A 20,793-nucleotide genomic window follows, 5' to 3' on the forward strand; every position below is an offset into this window, starting at 1 on the left:
TTGTCTAATACCTTATTTCTGGCATAAAAGAATGGAATTGGTTTTGATATGTTGGTCTTGCTGAACTTTTTAATGATTTGTCTGTAGCATCTTTTCAATCTTCTATCATCCTTCCTTAGCGTAATGACACTTTTACTTCCTTTCCAATCTTCACAATTCTTTTTCTGTTCTACTGTGTTGGCTAGGACTTCTATTACAGTGTGAGTGTTCAGTGTTGAAACTCAGCATTCTTTATCTTATTCCTGACTTTAAATGTAATGCTTTTAGTGTTTAATCATCAAAAGTTTTGGTCACCAATTTCAACCTGTGAATGGGTTTTTTTCCCCTCACCAACCAGCTGGGTGTCCTAACAATTCAACTCAGTTCTAACATTATCTACCGGGAGGTAGCGTGAGATCCCACAGGTTAAGGGCTCAGTCCCACAAGACTGAACCCCTGCAAGTTCAGGTTATCACCGACTATACATTGGAGGGTCCAGTAAATCCCTCCCTTGGGTTCAGTTAACTTGCTTGAGTGGTTTACAGAACTCAGAGAAACATGTTACTTACCAGACTACCAGTTTACTGTAAAAGGATGTAACTCAGGAACAGCCTGATGGAAGAGATGCGTATGGCGTAGGGAAAGGGCGTGGAACTTCCATGCCCTTCCTGTTGGCAGTCACTCTCCCCATATCTGCACATGGTCACCAACTCAGAATCTCTCAGAACCTTCCCCTTTGGTGTTTTTATGGAGGCTTCACTGTTGAGGTATGGTTGATTACATCGTTGGCTGTTGGCGATTAATTCAACTCTTGCCTCTCTCCCCTCCCCAGAGGTCGGGTGGGTGGGGCTGAAAGTTCCACCCTCTAATCACTTGGGTGGTTCTCCTGGCCACCAGCCCCCATCCTCAGGTGCACCTCATTCCCGTAACAAAAGATACATTTATGGCTCTCAGCACTTAGGAAATTTCAAGGATTTTGGGGGCTCTGTGTCAGAAACAGGACAAAGACCAGATGTGTACTTCTTCTTATAAATCAAAATATCACAATAGGTTTTGGGAAGAAATCTGTTAGATTAAGGAAGTTCCTTTTGTTTCTGCAGTTTGCTAGGAGTTTTTACTGTGAATGGGTCTTGTATCAAATGCGTCTTCTGAGCTTATGGTTCAGAAATACGGTTTTTCTGCATTCGCATGTGCGTATGTATTGTGGGGCCAAACTTAGTGATCCTCAGTGTTGTTATTGTTTTTTTTTTTTTTGCGGTACACAGGCCTCTCACTGTTGTGGCCTCTCCCGTTGCAGAGCACAGGCTCCGGACGCGCAGGCTCAGCGGCCATGGCTCACGGGCGCAGCCACTCCGCGGCATGTGGGATCTTCCCAGACCGGGGCACGAACCCGTGTCCCCTGCATCTGCAGGCGGACTCTCAACCTCTGCGCCACCAGGGAAGCCCCTGGTGTTATTGTTTTTATGTAGTTAGTACGGTTTAGATTCACTCATTTTTACCAGTCACCTTGCTCACTATTCATCCATGTATGTAATATATTTTCATACCAGTTCCTTTTTTTTTTTTTTTTAAAGATACCTCTTAAAGGAAACAAAACTGTTGGTTTTTTGGGTTTTTCCAGTGAGGGTCTATTACTACTAAATTCTCTCCATCTTTGTCTGAAAATGTTTTTATTTAATGTTCATTCTTTTTCTTTCTTTTCTTTTTTAAAATTAATTTATTTTTGGCTGCATTGGGTCTTCGTTGCTGTGGGCAGGCTTTCTCTAGCTGCAGCGAGGGGGGAGCTACTCTTCGTTGTGGTGCTCGGGCTTCTCATTGCAGTGGCTTCTCTTGTTGCAGAGCACGGGCTCTAGGCACGCAGACTTCAGTAGTTGTGGCATGCGGACTCAGTAGTTGTGGTGCACAGGCTTTGTTGCTTCGCAGCATGTGGGATCTTCCTGGACCAGGGCTCGAACCCGCGTCCCCTGCATTGGCAGGCAGATTCTCAACCACTGCGCCACCAGGGAAGCCCTAATGTTCATTCTTGAATGATATTTAGGTTGGGTTTCTAATTCTAGGTTGACAGTTATTTTTCTCTCCATAATTTGGAGATGTTATCATGGGTTTTCCAGTTGACAAGTTCACTATCAATATATACAATCAGTATGATAATCTTTCCCTTGTAGGTAATCTGCCCCTTCACTCTGGATGCTTTTAAGATCTACTCTTTGTTTTTGGTATTCTTCAGTGTCTCTATAATATCTGTTCATTTTATTTGAATTTATCCTGGTTAGGATTTAGTATGGTTCCTGAATTGGAGGATTCATGTATTTCATTAATCCTGGAAAATTCCTTGCCATTATATTTTCAAATGTTGTTCTATTTCATTTTCTATACTCTTTCTCAAATGTTAATTGAAGGTATGTTGAACTGCCTTATTGTGTTCTTCTTGCTCTTTATCTTCATTCTTTTTAACGCATTTATGAATAATGTCCTCAGGTATGTCTTCCAGGTTGTTAATTCTTTCTCTAGCTGTGTCTAATTTGCTGTTACTCTCAGTCGTTGAGTTTTTAACTTCAGTGGCGAAAATGTTTATTTCTAAATATTCTAGTTGGTTCTTTTCCCAGTCTGCTTTGTACTTTTTGATAGTGTCTAATTCTCATCTTTCCAATTCCTTAAGTCAATAATCACTTTAAATACAATTATATAATAGTTTTATCTGATTGTTCAATTATCTATAGTTCTTGGGGGATCTAATCCCATCAAATCTTAATCATGGTGGACTGTTTCCTCTTACAATTTGTAATTTTGGATTTTGAGATTCTTGAGCGAGTCTTTGGATCTCTGCAGTCTGAGTTAAGATTGTCTTCTCAGAGATTTTCAGCCTGGGATCACTATTTAGTTTTGTGAATTGGCTGGGGGTTCCTGCGTAATATAAAATACAAATCTCAAATCCACTTAAAGGCAGGCCCTTGGCTACAAATTCTTAGGAAATAAAATTCTTTTTTATACCTAGGGCTTAGGCCAAGACAGGCAATCTTCCTAGTCTATTTTGTGACTAGTCTAGCTTTTCTCTGAGGATTGAGGTATTGTTCGCAGTTCCAACCTCCCTGTATCTCTCAGGTGTAAGGTCTCTGGGTGGCCACTAAAACCCAGTGTCTTCATTACTGAGATCAGCTTCATCCTCTGCTTCCTGGGGTTGTAGTAACAGCTCATTTGCCTATTGTTATAGGTTTGAGTTGTCTCATTTGGGGCCTCTTTACTTTCTTCTGAAGTCAGCTGTGTATTTAAAAGTGTATTTCTTATGTTTTATCGTTTCTAGATTTCTTTTACAGAGTGAGTTTTAAAAACCATCTCATCTACCGTATTGCCAGAAATTAAAGTTAGGAACTCTTTAAAGAAGTTTGTTTTGGAAGGTACAGAAAAATGTTTCAACATTCACAATAGGATCAAGACCAGAATTTCTGGTAGAGAATAAGCTAGTTTCTTCCAGATCAAGTGACCCCCTCAGACACACTTCAGGAAAAACTTATTTTAACTGGCCACAGAGAGGAAGTTGACATTTGTTATGCTAAAAGACCCGGGACCCTGGAGGGCGCAGATCCAGACCCAGCTACACTACTGATTTACTGCATGACCTCGGGCATGTCCCTAGGCCTTTCTGGTCTCAGTGTCCCCATCCTCAAGCTGAGAGGATTCATACTTTGCATTTCAGTGGTTCTAACCTCCTTCCGACTGCATGTCTGTGCCAGCAACCAGGACAAGCTTCTTGGAACCTCCAGCCCCTCCCAGGACGTGCTGCCCCCCACTCAGCTCCTCCTCGTGCACTTGACCATGCTCACCCTCATACCCACCTATCTGTGAACAGTGTGTACCTCTGACAGGCCTGGGGAAGGGAGAAAAAGTGAGGGGTGCTCTGGGGAGGTCTTATCTCAGAGGGTCCTGGAGGCAAGTGGATGGGAGCTCGTGTTTCAACTCCTGGCCCTGGGTTTGGGCTGCTGGACCACACTGCTCCTCAGGGCTAATGGGGGAGGGGGTGACATGTGTGATGGGGAGGGGGTCCTCCTTTGCAGATGCACTTGGTGGCTGGGAGAGGAGGGATGCTGGGACCTTGGGAGGGCTTTGGGAGGCAAATGGTACCCACCTGGTACTCATAATCCAAAAGCTGCCTTAAGAGTATTCGTATGTACTGCTTCTTCCCAAACTCCTGAGAATCATGTCCAGAAATCCACAGCTTGGACAGTTGGAGCCAAGAGATCACTGGGTTTGTCTCATGCTAGTGACTAGAATAAGGTTGTGTTGTCACCTTCTGGAGGTACCAGCCATTCAACCTTGCCATATCCCCAACATGTGAGAATCTGCCGGGGCTAGAATCTTCCTCTGAAAAGAGCCTGAGCTGGGATGGAGTAAGAGAATGGTGACCTGAATTTTACTCTGCATGTTTCATATTTTAATTATGGTTGAAATTAAACCATAATTTTATGGTGCAAAATTTATCATCTTAACCATTTAAAAAATAATAAAATTATTTATTTTTGGCTGCGTTGGGTCTTCGTTGCTGCGCTCAGGCTCTCTCTAGTTGCAGCGAGCGGGGGCTACTCTTTGTTGTGGTGCGTGGGCTTCTTATTGCGGTGGTTTCTCTTGTTGCAGAGCATGGGCTCTAGGCGTGTGGGCTTCAGTAGTTGTGGCGCGTGAGCTCAGTAGTTGTGGTTTGTGGTCTCTAGAGTGTAGGTTCAGTGGTTGTGGCACTCAGGTTTAGTTGCTCCACGGCATGTGGGATCTTCCCAGACCAGGGCTCGAACCTGTGTCGCCTGCACTGGCAGGCGGATTCTTAACCACTGTGCCACCAGGGAAGCCCCATCTTAACCATTTTAAAGTGTATAGTTCAGTAATGTTAAAAGTATATGCACAAGTGGATATATGTATATGTATAACTAATCACATTGCTATACACCTGAAACTAACACAACATTGTAAATCAACTGTACTTCCATAAAAATTAAAATAAAACATAAAAAGTCAACTTAAAACAGAAAAAAAAAAGTATATTCACGTTGCTGTGCAACACATCTCCGGAACTTTTTCATCTTGCAAAACCGAAACCCTATACCCCTTAAACAGCAACTCCCCACCTCCTCCTCCCCCAGCCCGGGGTAACCACCGTTCTACTTTCTGCCTCTATGACTTTGAGTACCCTAAGGATGTCATATAAGTGGAATCACACAGTATTTGTCTTTTGTGACTGGCTTATGTCACTTAGGATAATGTCCTCAAAGTCCATCCATGTTATAACATGTCCAACCATGTTATTCAACCTTCCTTTTTAAGGTTGAATAATACTCCACTGTATAGAGATACTGCATTTGGTTTATGCTTTCATTCATCCGTGGACACTTGGGCTGCTTCTGTCTCTTGGCTATTGTGAATAGTGCTGCTGTGAACATGGGTGTATAAATAATCTCTTTGAGACCCTGCTTTTGGTTCTTCTGGGTGTATACCCAGAAGTGGAATCGCTGGGTCATATGGGAGCTCTTATTTGGATGTTTTTGAGGGACCTCCATACTGTTTTCCCTAGTGGTTGCCCCATTTTCTGTTCCCACCAACGGTGCACAGTATTTTGCATCCTTTTGCCCCTTTTGGATTTAACGTAGAGCATCCCTGGCACTTGGTCCTCGTCTCCAACTTCTCAGCTCCGTCTGGGTTCTTAGAGCCACGATCAGAGGGAGCCTGGTCATCGAGCTCCTTGGACAGGGTGGGAAGCTGAGGTCTATGGATGGGAGATAACCTGCCCTTGACACCCCAAATCTTCCACCTCACTCTTCGTTCCCTGGGATCCCCGGCCTTTCCCTTTGAGGTCCTGTGCCCTGATCGCCAGGAAAGGAGGAGCACCTGGTTTGGGGATGGTGCTGCCTGGGTTCCCCCCGCCGACCCTGGTCCACAAATTCACCCACCAATGCCGTGGTTTCTGCCCAAACAGGTCCAACGGGCGCTCCTCCAAGCGGAGCCTTGGAGGGCACGGCCGGCACCATTACCTCCAACGAGTGGAGCTCTCCCAACTCCCCCGAGGGGAGCAACGTCTCTGGGGGCAGCCAGGCCTTGGACAAGCCCATCGACAATGACGCGGAGGGCGTGTGGAGCCCCGACATCGAGCAGAGCTTCCAGGAGGCCCTGGCCATCTACCCGCCCTGTGGTCGGCGCAAGATCATCCTCTCAGACGAAGGCAAGATGTATGGTAAGGAGGCTGTCGGGCCTGGCCAGCAGCGCCCCCCAGCTCACGGTCCAGGCCTGGCAACAGGCTCAGCACAGCAACCACGCTCCTGCCAAGTGGCGGAGCGGGGTGACTTCTTGGTGCTCCTCCCAGGTGGACGCTGCTTTACTCTGTCCTGGGCTCCCAAGGGATGGGAGGGCCTCGGAGGAGACGCCTTTGGGTGGATGTGGAGGATGGTGAGAATGTGGTACTGGAAGACTGGTAGAACATCCCCCCCGGGGCAGGCTGGGTAAGTCCCTCCAGCCATCCCCCAGGCAAATGCCTCATCTCCCAGCTTCCCACCTTGGCTGTGTAGGCGGTTAGGAAGGCTGTCCTGGCTCACTCCCTCCCTCCCTTCCCCATGCAGGAGCCTACTGTGTGTCAGGCAGGGTGGGGCAGATCTAGACCCTGCTCACAGCTCGGTGAGGGTGAGCACACGTAACTGTACACAAGGCAGACAGGCGTGTCCCCGGAGAGGCTGAGGACCCTTCCCTCAGGGACGGTCCTCTCCAGCTGAGAGCCATCAGGTAAGGCGAAGTCTTCCTGAGCCGCTGAGGATGGGAACATACAGAGACACAATGTCCAGCAGCCCCGTGGGAAGGACTGAGCGGTCTGCCCGGGGCTGTGTTGACTTTTGGATGGAAGAGAGGGTATCTGGGGGAACAAAACGAACACTGAACGGCTGTTGAGAGGCTCAGGTCAGCCCCCATTGACACTGGAAAGCCCGCCAGGACCCTCAGCTTGAAACGTGGGTCTTGGGCATCTGAGGGGGTCTCTGACTGGCTGAAGTCCCTGACAGCAGAGGGTCTCGCCCTGCCCCCCCATGAGATGGCTCCAGGCCAGGCGACCACCCGTTCACGGGTGCCCCTCCCCCAGCGCAGATGCTTTGTCAGCTGTGTGGGGGGCCCATGGGGGTTGACCCAGCTCACCTCCGAGGGCTGCTGTAAGAATTGCCACAAATTTAAGGGGTGCCTTGGACAACAGAAATGTATCCTCGTGGGTCAGGAGGCCAGAAGTCTGAACTCAAGGGGTCCCTGGGGTTGGTTCCTCGTGGAGGATCCGTTCCGTGCCTGCGTCCTGGCTTCTGGTGGCAGGTGGCAGCCCTTGGTGTCCATGGCTCGTAGCTGCATCACTCCCATCTCCGACCCTGCTGTCACATGGCCATCCTCTCTGTGTCTCTGTGTCCTCCTCTTGCACGACACCTGTACGAGGTTACCACTCATTGGATTTAGGGCCCACCTTAATCCAGTATGACCTCATCTTAACTCATTACGTCTGTGAAGACCCTGTTTCCAGATAAGGCCACGTTGTGAGGTTCTGGGTGGACGTGAATGTTGGGGGGACAGCAGCACAATTCAATGGACCAAACTCAAATCTGCTTAGCTACTGGTCTGGGGAGTCGGTGGAGCTGCACAGCCCCGCCCACTTCATCCTTTACCTACCCCTTCCCTGCAGGGCCAAGGGATTCCTTCTCTCCTGCTTGTTGGGGAAGCAGGGTCCTCTCGAGCTAGAGCCTGGGTCTGCCCCTTGGTCAGCAGTTAAAGCTCTCATCCTTCCTTACCAGTCCCTCTGCTGTGGCTCTGCTGGGGCCCCACTTCTGTGGGCCTCCACGCCCCGGGTCGGGCCCCCCAGGCCTCCCTGCTTAACTACTTCCTGCTCTAATGTTTGCTTCTTACTTTTGGTCCCTACGGAAGCTTCGTGGAGGAGAGAGCCGCCATGTACGGAGCGCCTGTGTGTCCGGGGTGGGGCTGCTGATGGAGCTGGGCAGGCGGGGCTGGTATCCTGGGCTCTTCCCGCCGCCTTGGTGGGGAGTGGGGTGCGTGCTGGTCAGGAGCTGAGGTGTGAGGGGGAGGGGTGGGTAGGGGGGGTCCCAGGTGTGGCTGGAGAGCTGTCCTGTCCCTGGGTGGGGCGGTGATCAGTGGCCGGGCGCCTCTCAGGGTTCCTCTTCCTGCTTTAAGGGGACAAATGGTGTGGCAAACACAGGTGGGCAAGAGGCGCTCAGCATAGGGAGAAAGCCAAGGGTGCTGCCGTGTGGGGAAGGCCCAGGAGGAGCTGACCGTGGAGGGCCAGCAGACAGTGTTGAGCGACGCCGTGGCCAGCTGTTTCTCTGTGCGTGGTGGTAGAATATGCCGTGGGAACCATGGGGAAGGCCCAGGAGGCGCTGACCGTGGAGAGCCAGCAGGCAGTGTTGAGCGGCGCCGTGGGCAGCTGTTTCTCTGTACGTGGTGGTAGAATATGCCGTGGGAACCATGGGGAAGGCCCAGGAGGCGCTGACCGTGGAGGGCCAGCAGGCAGTGTTGAGCGGCGCCGTGGGCAGCTGTTTCTCTGTGCGTGGTGGTAGAATATGCCGTGGGAACCATGGGGAAGGCCCAGGAGGCGCTGACCGTGGAGAGCCAGCAGGCAGTGTTGAGCGGCGCCGTGGGCAGCTGTTTCTCTGTGCGTGGTGGTAGAATATGCCGTGGGAACCATTCTTCAGTGTACGGTTCAGCGGCATGAAGTACATTCACGTTGTTGTGAGACCATCGTCACCGTCCGTTTCTAGAATTTTCTCATCCTCCCGAACTGAAACTCCGTCCCCATTAAACCCTCACTCCCCCCTCCCCCAGCCCCTGGTGCCCACCATCCACTTTCTGTCTCTATGGCTGTGATTCCTCTACGGACCTCACGTAAGTGGAGTCACTCAGTGTTTGTCCTTCTGTGTCCAGCTTGTTTCACTGAGCATCACGTCCTCAAGGTTCCTCCGTGTCATAGCAGGTGTCAGAAGTCCTTCCTTTTTTTTTTTGGTTTTTTTTTTTTTGCGGTACGCGGGCCTCTCACTGCTGTGGCCTCTCCCGTTGCGGAGCACAGGCTCCAGACGCGCGGGCTCAGCGGCCACGGCTCACGGGCCCAGCCGCTCCGCGGCATGTGGGATCCTCCAGGACCGGGGCACGAACCCGTGTCCCCTGCATCGGCAGGCGGACTCTCAACCACTGCGCCACCAGGGAAGCCCAGAAGCCCTTCCTTTTGAAGACTGAGTCACATTCCGTCGTATGATGGACCCCATGGTGTTCATCGGTTCACCCAGTTGATGGACATCTGGGTGGCTTTGCTTGTTTCAGTCGTTAAGGGTGGATACTTCTATCCGTATTCACATAGGAGGGTATAGGGTTAAGAGACTTGATCTTGGGGCCCCTGGCGATTGTGACTGAAGCAGGGTTTGGGACAGGCAAGGCTGTGCACTTCCAGCAGGCCTTGGGGTGGAACTGTGTGTGGCAGGAGGGGAGCCGTTGAGTGAGGGAAGCAAGATGAAAACAGTGTTTGGCAAACCGTCCTGGCCTTGCCGGCGTCCTTTGCGGCTCTCCTTCCCTGTGCTGAGAGACGGGGGAGGGGCCGAGGCCAGGAGCCTCTTAGTGATGGGGGAGGGGTGACAGCCTGTGCAGATGCAGAGAGAGAAGCTCAGAGAAGCCCAGAGCTTCTCCCAGAGTCGCTCAGGTAGTAAGTGGGAGTGGGGGCCGGGTGGGGCAGTGGTCAGCGCTCCCCATTACCCCGAGTGGCCCTGGTGAGCTCTGCGAAGCCAGCCTGCCTCCTGCTTGGCCCCAGCTCAGGTGGGTCAGGCTCCGGACAGGGGGACCAGGGGGCGCCCCGCGGAGTCTGGCGACCAACCCAGCCCCCATGGCACCTGTCCTCTGTGAGTACACGTCCCGCTGGGGTCCAGACGCTGGCTTAGCCCCGTCTCGTCTTACCGGCTCAGGGGCAGAGCCAAGGCAGGGCCTTGCCGGAGTGGATGGGGGCTCGGCAGAGCGGAGCAGCCCTGCTGGGGGGGTATATATAGCTCTGAGCTCAGCCCGGGTGTGGGACGGGCGGGGGAGGGGCGGTCGAGGGACCAGCCGCCAAGCTGGCTCAGACTTGGTCTCCCTCAGGCTGCTCGCCACCCCTGCTTCTCTCGGGGACCCACCCTTGCCATCCTCTGTGCCCCGAGAGCCCTGGTCCTTACCCTCCCCTGCGCCCCACATCCAGAGGCCTCAGCTGGTTTCCAGGTGGGCAGCTGGCCTCAGGCAGGAAGAGCAAACTGCCCAGAGGAGGATTTGAGCCCCGGAGTCTCTGAGGACAACGGGTCAGTCCTGCCCCCAGCTCGGCCCCCACACACCCAGATCAGGGTCACCCACCAGGGCCAAGCAGACATGCAGGTGACACGCAGGCGCAGGACAGATCCGCACTGAGCCTCCCCGCCCGTGGACCGGCTCCCGGGCCAAGGCTGCCCCTTCCCCGGCTCATGGCAGCCTTCGGTTTTGCCCCGTCACGGTGTGACCCTCGCCCTGGCACTGCCGGTCTCTCTGACCTCGTCGCCCAGCCTGGCTCTGCCCCCCTGGCAGGTGGCGGGAGGTGAGCGTGGCTCCCGTCTGGCCCGGGCGGCCTGGCTCCCCCTCCGGCTGCCGCGGCCCGGGGCTGGCTCTGTCTTGCTCTGGGCGTTCCTCGCCTCTGCCCGCCAGGGCCCTGGCTCTCCTGGAGGTTGCTCTGAATCTCCTAAGTCTCTGCCCTCTCCTTTCTCCCTTGTCTCCCTGGCGCCTCGTTTCCTGTTAGCCGCTGGGCGGTTCTCATCGAGGGCCCCACCACTCTGGACCAGGCCGGGCTGGGGCCGTGGTCTCTGCTCTCTGTGGTTGAAGGAGAGACAGGAGGAACATCTTTGGAAAGTAAACTGAGGGCCCTTAAGTTGTATGGAGCCAGTCAGCAGAGGGCTGGCTTATCTTGGAAGTTTTGTGGGAGGAAGTGGAGCTTGGCCAGGCAGAGGAAGGCGGGGGGGAGTGAGCCTTGGTCCAGAGGTGGGGCTTTGCCTGCTGGGTTTGGGGGTCCCCATGGGGATCTGGGCAAATGTTGTGATAAGGGACCATCAGAGGTGAGTCACTAGATAACGAGAGGCTGAGCAGGGGCTGGACCAGGTCGGGCTTTGGTCACTGAGGCGATGGGACAGGTCACGGAGCCTCATCCGAGCTTCTGCTGCCCCTTCCTCACCGTGGTCCTCGGCCCTCCGCCGCCCTGTGCTTCGTGTCCCTCTCTTCTGGCCTGGAGCCCTGGAGGCCTGACGATGGGCGCCTCTGTTCACATCCACTCTGTCCAGTGGCCAGTTGGGCAGGTTGTTTACCTCTTCTCAGCTTCAATGTCCCCATTTGAAAAATGGGGATAATAATGATACTACCTTTTGCGGGGTTTTGGTTTTATTTATTGATTACTTATATATATATATATTTTTAAATAAATTTATTTATTTATTTTTGACTGTGTTGGGTCTTTGCTGCTGTGCACGGGCTTCCTCTAGTTGCGGTGAGCGGGGGCTACTCTTCATTGAAGTGTGCGGGCTTCTCATTGCAGTGACTTCTCCTCTTGTGGAGCACGGGCTCTAGGCACATGGGCTTCAGTAGTTGTGGCGCGTGGGCTCGGTAGTTGTGGCTCGCGGGCTCTAAAGCGCAGGCTCAGTAGTTGTGGCACACTGGCTTCGTTGCTCCGCAGCATATGGGATCTTCCTGGACCAGGGCTCGAACCCGTGTCCCCCTGCATTGGCAGGCAGATTCTTAACCACTGCGCCAGCAGGGAAGCCCAACTTATATATTTTGTGGGAAAATATGAAGAACTTAAAATGCACCATATGACCCTTTGTAAGTGCACAGCTCAGCGGCATCAAGTACACTTACACTGTTGTGCGGCCGTCACCACCGTCATCTCCAGAACTTTTTCATTCTTCCCAACAGAAACTGTACCCATTAAACAATAACTCCCCGTTCCCCCTTCCCCGCAGGCCCTGGTGGCCTCTGATCTACTTTCTGTAGATCATGAATTTGCCTGTTCTGGGTACATCACAGGAGTGGAATCATATAGTACTTGCCCTTCTGCGTCTAGATTATTTCTCTTGGGACAATGTCTTCAAGGCTCATCCATGTTGTAGCCTCTGTCAGAACTTCATTCTTCTTTTCAATCGCTGAACGATATTCCATTGTGTGGATGGACCACGTTTTGTTGATCCATTTATCTATTGATGTATATGTGGGTGTTTCCATCTTTTGGCTGTTGTGAACGACGCTGCTGTGAACCTGGGTATACGAATATCTCTTTGAGGCCCTGCTTTCAGTTGTTTGGGGTATATACCTAGAGGTGGAATTGCTGGATCATATGGTGATTCTGTTTAACTTTTTGAGGAACTACCAGACTACCTCCCACAAGTGGCTGCACCATTTTACATTCTGCGAGCAACGTACAAGTGTTCTAATTTCTTTACATCCTCACCAACGCTTGTTATTTATTTTTTTCAGTAGACATTCTAGCGGGTGTGAGGTGGTATCTCATGGTTCGATTTGCATTTCCCTAAGGTTAGTGATGTCGAGCATCTTTTCATGTACTAATTGAAAGAAGACACCATCTTCAGTGTAGCTCCTGGGACAGCGGTACCAGTGAACAGAGTGGGGCTGCAGAGCTGGAGGGGACCTCTTCCTGCCCTTAAGGAGTTCAAATGACTTGAGCCCAGGGAGGCACAGACCCTGTGCACCAGGGCTGGAGGCGGGAGTGGCCTTGAAGATGGCGTAGGATTTCACCAGAAGCCTCAGAGCCCTCCAGGGACAATGGTGGTAACAGCTCGGGTGTCAGGCCTGAAAAGTTTCTTCTCCACAAATAGCCTTCTCCTCCAGCTGCAGGTGTTTATAGCTTCAGTTGATCCCTAGTCAGGGCGCCCCCAGGCCAGGCCGTGGGCATTGGCGGGGGCTGGCCTCCTCCCCAGCCCTGCCTGCAGGGGTGAGATGCCAGCTGCTGTAAAGGCACCCTGTGAGGCCTCTGCTGAAGCGAAGATCTGTCTACCTGCGGGAGGCTCATGCCCTTTTCAACTTTGAAAACTAATAGCTTTAGTTTAATAGGACCTTATCAACAATATTAGCAAAAGAACTGTCTCTGATGACCCTTCTTAAAGGGCATAAACCCTGAATATGTTTACGGCCCTGGGGTAGGGCTGGTACAGGGAGGAAATGAGACACAGAAGAGGCCTGTCCCAGACAGGATTTAGCAGATGGGGTTTTCGTGCTCCTGTGTGACTGAGGAAGAAAGAGCCTGGGGTGGCTGGCAGGACACGTGTGACCCTGGGTGTGGGGTTTGGAGAAGGGTGGTCGTCACTCTGTGTGGACCCTGCATTGGGAGTGCCCCGCCTTCAGCCCATGGTGGGTGGGGCTGTGGGTGTGAGCTGGGGGCTTTGGACACATGTCCTCTGACAGATGGGCCACAGTCTGGTGGGGTGTGCTTTCCAGTCCCACCCAGGCCCTCTCTGGGGTTGGCCAAGGCCACCTGCCACACTGCAATGCCCAGCTGGCCTCCACGTGGTCCAGGTTGGCCTCCTGCCCCGGTCCGGGATCTCACCCTCCAGAGGGTGGGAGGCCCGGGGTTACGCAGCTGGTGGCAGAGCTGGGACGAGGATGCAGCTCTTGCCTTCCCACCAGCTCACCTGGATTTTCTACTCGTTTCCTCCTGCTGTTGCTCTTTTTCTTTTTGGCCACGCCGTGTGGCTTGCGGGATCTCCATTCCCTGATCAGGGATTGAACCTGGGCCATGGCAGTGAAAGCCCGGAATCCTAACCACTGGGCCACCAGGGAGCTCCCCTGCCATTGCTCTTTGCTGCCTTCACTGTGGCTTTACGGCTCTGCACACTCCTTACATCTCTCTGCTTCTCCCCCAGCTCTGGGAGCCTCCTGGCGTCTCAGTCATCCAGGGCACTTTGGCTCCTATGGCTCTGAGTACTGCTGTCCAGGAGAGAGTGAAAACACATGGGCATTGGGACTTCCCTGGCGGTCCAGTGAGTAAGACTCCGCGCTCCCAATGCAGGGGGCCTGGGTTCGATCCCTGGCCGGCCGGGGAACTAGATCCCGCATGCATGCTACAACTAAGACCTGGTGCAGCCTAAATAAATAAATAGATAGATAGATAGATGCAGCCTAAATAAATAAATAGATAGATAGATAGACAGATAGATAGATAGACAGATAAATTAAAAAAAATATTAAAACAAAAACAGGTGGACCGGCTCTTGGTCCAAATAGTTGGCTCTCCCTGCAGGACCTGGGCCAGGGCCAGGTCAGGGCCAGGAGCAGTGAGACATCACTAAGGACTTACTTCACGCAGAGACCCAGGGAATCGGCCAGGGGTGGGAGGGGTGTGGATGGTCCAGAGAGGCGGAGCAGAATGGTCTCTGGCAGAAGAAACTCCCAGCCCAGCCAGGGGAGACATCCGTGGGGAAAAAGCAGCCATTGTGAAGCCCTGGGTGTGGCCTTAGAAACGGATGTTCCTGTGGCCTTGGGACAGTAATAAACCATGTGACTTTGAATAAATCACTTTCCCTCTCTGGGCCTCAGTTTCTTCTCGCTTAGGCTAGCTAGGACCCCTGGCGCCCCCTGGTCCATCCCCTCCATCCTGTGTTAAAGAGAAGTTAGGAGATAGACTCTAGGACCACGCTGCGGATAGACTGAAGATGAGAGCAGCTGCACGAGCTGTTGTGAGGACGCACGTGTGCGCACACGTAAAGCCTACCGTGTTCACTCTGTGTTTGTACGGGTGCCTGTGCGTGCTCCACAGACGGTCGTTATTGTTACTGTTATCACGAGAGTGAAAGAAACTGCAGCAGTTCCCTGTGTCTGTATAAGGCCTGGATTAGAGGCCAGCTGGTTTGCAGGCAGTTGAATGGCCGGGTCGACCTCGGGAGGACCTCAGGGGGTAGGAAGGGAGCTGTTTGCCCCCCTTGGCTGCAGACACGCAGAGAAACCCAGGGCTCCACTCCCACCCAGGTGATCCTCCACTGCTGAGCAGCAGGCCGGGCCTGGCTGGAATACGGTCCGAGGGGCCTGCAAGGGAGAGGAGGAGGCCTCTCCCGAGAGGAGAGAAGCACAACTTCCAACGTACAAAGACAGCCGAGCCAGGCTGGGACCCTGGGTCTGGCTCCTGTGACCCCACTGCTGGCCTCGTGCCTAGGGCCCGGGCCGTGCCTAGGGCCTGTCTGTAGGCAGAGCTCCTGGACCCTGTGGCAGAGGCAGAGGTGGTGCCGGGGCTGGGCGGGGCTCCGTCCTCGTGACATGGGGGTCATCTGTGACATGTAGAGTAAGGGTCTCAGCCGGGGCTGGGCGGGGGCCTCCCAGCTGCTGTTTAATGGGTGCTACAGAGGACACGCCACTGCGTCCAGCCAGGAGGCCCGCCCGGACTGGGAGTGGACTTCCTGCGGACCGATCACCTTCTCCGCCAGGCCCTGTGCCACTTCCAAGTGGCTGGGCCAGGACTCAGACCCGGGTGTTAGCCCTAGGTCTGCCGGTGGCCCATCCGAGTGGGATTTTCTGGGCTCAGTTTCTCCACCTGCCTGCCCTTCTGTGGGGGAGGTCGGATTTCCTGTGACGTCAGTGAGGCTCACACTTCGGGGCCCCTCACCTGCGTGGGCCCCTTCCAGGCGCCTAAACTTTTTCTTTTATATTTTTTTAAACTCTTATTTATTTATTCAGCTGCACCACATGCCTTGTGGGATCTTAGTTCCCTGACCAGGGATCGAACCCAGGCCCTAGTAGTGAAAGCGCTGAGTCCTAACCACTGGACTGCCAGGGAATTCCCAAAACTGTTTGTTTATTTATTTTTAATTAATTAATTTATTTTTGGCTGTGTTGGGTCTTCGTTTCTGTGCGAGGGCTTTCTTCAGTTGTGGCGAGTGGGGGCAAGTCATCGTTGTGGTGCGCAGGCTTCTCATTGCGGTGGCTTCTCTTGTTGCGGAGCACAGGCTCTAGGCACGCAGGCTTCAGTAGTTGTGGCTCGCGGGCTTTAGAGTGCAGGCTCAGTAGTTGTGGCACACGGGCTTAGTTGCTCCGCAGCATGTGGAATCTTCATGGACCAGGCAAGAACCCGTGTCCCCTGCATTGGCAGGTGGATTCTTAACCACTGTGCTACCAGGGAAGCCCCTCAATTTCCTCTTTTATAGCTGTTACCATTTGCCTTACATATTGAGGTGCTCCTATGTTGGGTGCAGAAATATTTAAAATTGTTATATCTTCTTCTTGGATTGATCTCTTAATCATTATGTAGTGTCCTTCCTTGTCTCTTATAACATTATTTTAAAGTCTATTTTGTCTGATATGAGAATTGCTACTCCAGCTTTGATTTCCATTTGCATGGAGTATCTTTTTCCATCCCCTCACTTTCAGTCTGTATGTGTCCCTAGGTCTGAACTGGGTCTCTTGTAGACAGCATATATATGGGTCTTGTTTTTGTATCCATTTAGCAAGCCTGTGTCTTTTAGTTGAAGCATTTAATCCATTCACAGTTAAGTTAATTATTGATATGTATGTTCCTATTGCCATTTTCTTAATTGTTTTGGGTTTGTTTTTGTAGGTCCTTTTCGTCTCTTGTGTTTCCCACTTAGAGAAGTTCCTTTAGCATTTATTGTAGAGCTGGTTTGGTGGTGCTGAATTCTCTTAGCTTTTGCTTGTCTGTAAAGCTTTTGATTTCTCTGTTGAATCTGAATGAGATCCTTGCCGGGTAGAGTAATCTTGGTTGTAGGTGCTTCACTTTCATCACTTTAAATATATCATGCCACTCCCTACTGGCTTGTAGAGTTTCTGCTGAGAAATCAGCTGTTAACCTTATGGGAGTTCCCTTGTATGTTATTTGTCATTTTTCCCTTGTTGCTTTTAATAATTTTTCTTTGTCTTTAATTTTTGTCAATTTGATAACTATGTGTCTCGGTGTGTTTCTCCTTGGGTTTCTCCTGCCTGGGACTCTCTGCGCTTCCTGGACTTGGGTGGCTATTTCCTTTCCCGTGTTAGGGAGGTTTTCAACTATAATCTCTTCAAATATTTTCTTGGGTCCTTTCTCTCTCTCTTCTCCTTCTGGGACCCCTATAATGCGACTGTTGGTGCATTTAATGTTGTCCCAGACATCCCTTAGGGTGTCTTCATTTCTTTTCATTCTTTTTTCTTTATTTTGTTCCACAGCAGTGAATTCCACCATTCTATCTTCCAGGTCACTTATCCGTTCTTCTGCCTCAGTTATTCTGCTATTGATTCCTTCTAGTGTATTTTTCATTTCAGTTATTGTATTGTTCATCTCTCTTTGTTTGTTCTTTTATTCTTCTAGGTCTTTGGTAAACATTTCTTGCACCTTCTTGATCTTTGCCTCCATTCTTTTTCCGAGCTCCTGGATCATCTTCACTATCGTTATTCTGAATTCTTTTTCTGGAAGGTTGCCTATCTCCACTTCATTTAGTTGTTTTTCTGGGGGTTTATCTTGTTCCTTCATCTGGTACATAGCCCTCTGCCTTTTCATCTTGTCTGTCTTTCTGTGAATGTGGTTTTCCTTCCACAGGCTGCAGGATTGTAGTTCTTCTTGCTTCTGCTGTCTGCCCTCTGGTGGATGAGGCTATCTAAGAGGCTTGTGTAACCTTCCTGATGGGAGGGACTAGTGGTGGGTAGAGCTGGGTGTTGCTCTGGTGGGCAGAGCTCAGTAAAACTTTAATCCCCTTGTCTGCTGATGGGTGGGTCTGGGTTCCCTCCCTGTTGGTTGTTTGGCCTGAGGTGACCCAGCACTGGAGGCTACAGGCTCTTTGGTGGGGCTAATGGCGGATTCTGGGAGGGCTCATGCCAAGGAGTACTTCCCAGAACTTCTGCTGCCAGTGTCCTTGTCCTCAAGGTGAGACACAGCCACCCCCTGCCTCTGCAGGAGACCCTCCAACACTAGCAGGCACGTCTGGTTCAGTCTCCTATGGGGTCATTGCTCCTTCCCCCGGGTCCCGATGCGCACACTACTTTGTGTGTGCCCTCCAAGAGTGGAGTCTCTGCTTCCCCCTGTCCTGTCGAAGTCCTGCAGTCAAATCCTGCTAGCCTTCAAAGTCTGATTCTCTGGGATTTCCTCCACCTGTTGCCAGACCCCCAGGTTGGGAAGCCTGATGTGGGCTCACAACTTTCACTCTTCACTCCAGTGGGTGGACTTCTATGGTGTAAGTGTTTTCCAGTTTGTAAGTCACCCACCCACCAGTTACGGGATTTGATTTTATTGTGATTGCGCCCCTCCTACCATCTCACTGAGGCTTCTCCTTTGTCTTTGGATGTGGGGTATCTTTTTTGGTGAGTTCCAGTGTCTTCCTGTCGATGATGGTTCAGCAGTTAGTTGTGATGCCGGTGCTCTCGCAAGAGGGAGTGAGCGCACGTCCTTCTACTCCGCCATCTTGAACCAGGATTTCTGAGGGTGGCCTCTTGATTCAGCCTTGGCAGTGGGGAGAGGTCAGCTGGGGGCCCCATGTGGCCTTGGCCGTGCTCTCTGGTTACAGCCCAGGTGGCTGACAGCCCACTTGTCTCGCCTCTTCCCTGCATCAGCAGCTCCCTCACTCCCACTGCTGCGGCCCTCTGGGCTCAGCCATGCCCAGCAGGACAGGGCAGTTCCCGGAGGTGGAAAAAGGAGGTAGTAACTCCCGCTCAAACCCTCTTGCTCTGCCTCTCCCCACCAGCGCCCTCTTTATGGTCTAATCCTACCCGTGGTCAATGCAGCTCAAGGCTCACCTGGCCGCCCAGCCTGAGCGGGCCCCTCCTCTGAGCACGTGGCATGGTCCCGCAGGGCCGTCATGTGGGCACACTTCTCTCCTCCACCGGGGGGGTGAGCTCTGGAAAGCAGAGAACCCCTTGTCCTGATCTCATTTACAGTAAGGGAGGACATGGGGCCTGTTCGTCCTGGGGGATCTTGCAGCATCACCTCTAGGAGGCTGGGCCCACAGCAAGCACTCGTGTGACCCGTTGACGGTCTAGCTGGAGCCGTGGAGCTGTGCTTGGCTGGGTTCCCTGTGTCCGGGTTAGGGCCACGGGTTCCTCTCTGGAGACACTCTGTGTCTTGGCACCTGCGTCCCTCGTCCCCCTTGCTGCCCACGGACAGGGCAGACGTCCTGTCAGGTCCTGCTCATTAATGGAGGTGGTGGGGACCGTGGGAGCTGCCCGGGGGAAGGGCCAAGGAGGAGGCTGCCAGGCTGCGGCGGGGGAGGCTCTGAGGGGGCTTTCCGAGCTGTGCGCCCACCGGCCAGAGATCCACAGCCCTGTCACCCTGCTCTCAGGTTAACAGTCCCCCAGCGAGGCCTCGGCCTCCTCTTGCTGCTGGGAGATCCCTGGGCTCTCAGGAGGGCGGGAGGGGCCCCGCAGAATCCTCACCCCAAGTGCCGCTCAGGTTGGGGAAGGCCGGTGAGGGTCCCTTGAGCTCGCCTGTCTTTGTCCTGGTCCTCCCGCTGAGTGGATGTTGGCGTCTCTGCAGGTCGGAATGAGTTGATCGCCCGCTACATCAAGCTACGGACAGGGAAGACCCGCACCAGGAAGCAGGTGGGCCCTGGGGCAGGTACCCTGGCACTGGTCGGCTCCCAGGGTGGGCCCGGCCCTCCGCAGGACTGGGTGTGGGCTCTGGGGGCCAGCTTGGGAGGGGTCCTCTGCTGGGTGTGCCACAGATGGTCAGTTTCCTTGGGGTCCCTTCTGCCATCGCCTGGGAGGAGACCCCTCCCCATCCGACTGCACTTGTATTTAACTGGGAGAGGTGGGACCGAGGTCCCATCAGTGACTGAGCCTTTCATTCATTCGTTCGTCCATTCAGTCTGTGATGGGATGGGGGGCTGTGGAGGGCCGAGGGTCAGGGGAGCCGGCCGTCGGGGAGACAGGAATCCCTCTTCCCGCCACAGGTGTCCAGCCACATCCAGGTTCTGGCTCGGCGCAAAGCCCGTGAGATCCAGGCCAAGCTGAAGGTAAGGCCAGGGCCGCAGCGGGAGGGCTCGGGTGGGCCAGCCTCCCGGGGCTGGGGCCCTTCTCCCAGGAGGAAAGGTCTTCCCTTGGGTGTGGGGGCTGACTGCTTATGTGTGGAGCCGTGAGCTTCTCAGTGCTGAGGAAAGTGGGGTTCAGCCTGTCACCTTTCTCCCACCTGCACAGAGGACGTTGACTGCGGGCCGTGTCTATGTGTCTGTGTGTGAATGGCCGGGCTCACAGCATCCTGGGAGATACAGGCCGGTCTCCTGCTGTGCTCCCTGCCCCCTGCAGCCCAGAGGAACCGGGCACACCCTGAGTCCCATGGTTAGAGCAGCAGGACTGCCCTCCAGACCCCGTTTCTTGCGGACCGTGTGGCCCCTTACTGCCGTCACCCAGATCCCGTGGGTGGCAGGCCTGCAGGGTGGGGTCCACGCTGGGGGAAGGGCTGGAGGGGCTCCCTGGATCAGCCCCACCTTGCAGGCCTGTCTGCCAACAGGCGACTGCTACACGGGGGGCCAGCCGCTGGTGGGAGTCCCCTCGCCGCGGGACTCGGGCCTCCTGGACCCTGGACCCAGGGGACCTTGGCTGGACCCTGGGAGGGAGCAGGCCACCCATCACGGTGGGTGTAACAGAAGAGTCTATGGCTGCTTGGCAGGAGGAGCCAGCACTCGGGGCTGAGACCAGTAAATCACAGGCATTTTAATTTTATTTTTATTTTTATGTTTTGGCCGCACTATGCGGCTTGAGGGATCTCAGTTCCGTGACCAGGGATTGAACCCGGGCCCCCGGCAGTCAAAGCGCGGAGTCCTAACTGCTGGACTGCCAGGGAATTCCCCACAAACATTTTTT

The 20,793-nt window shown here is 53.1% G+C and overlaps 1 protein-coding gene across 1 annotated transcript in view; it reads left to right on the top strand.

The window, feature by feature from the left end:
• The window catches only part of TEAD4 (TEA domain transcription factor 4), a 63,080-nt gene that overhangs the window by 21,923 nt on the left and 20,364 nt on the right, over nt 1-20,793 (top strand). The window contains exons 4-6 of the mRNA XM_060025929.1: nt 5,936-6,190; nt 19,469-19,533; nt 19,884-19,946. Of these exons, the coding sequence (XP_059881912.1) occupies nt 5,936-6,190; nt 19,469-19,533; nt 19,884-19,946 (383 nt within the window). The remainder of the gene's footprint in view (nt 1-5,935; nt 6,191-19,468; nt 19,534-19,883; nt 19,947-20,793) is intronic.

This window comes from Delphinus delphis, chromosome 11, assembly GCF_949987515.2.
Source record: "Delphinus delphis chromosome 11, mDelDel1.2, whole genome shotgun sequence".
In the NCBI taxonomy this organism is placed as follows: domain Eukaryota; kingdom Metazoa; phylum Chordata; class Mammalia; order Artiodactyla; family Delphinidae; genus Delphinus; species Delphinus delphis.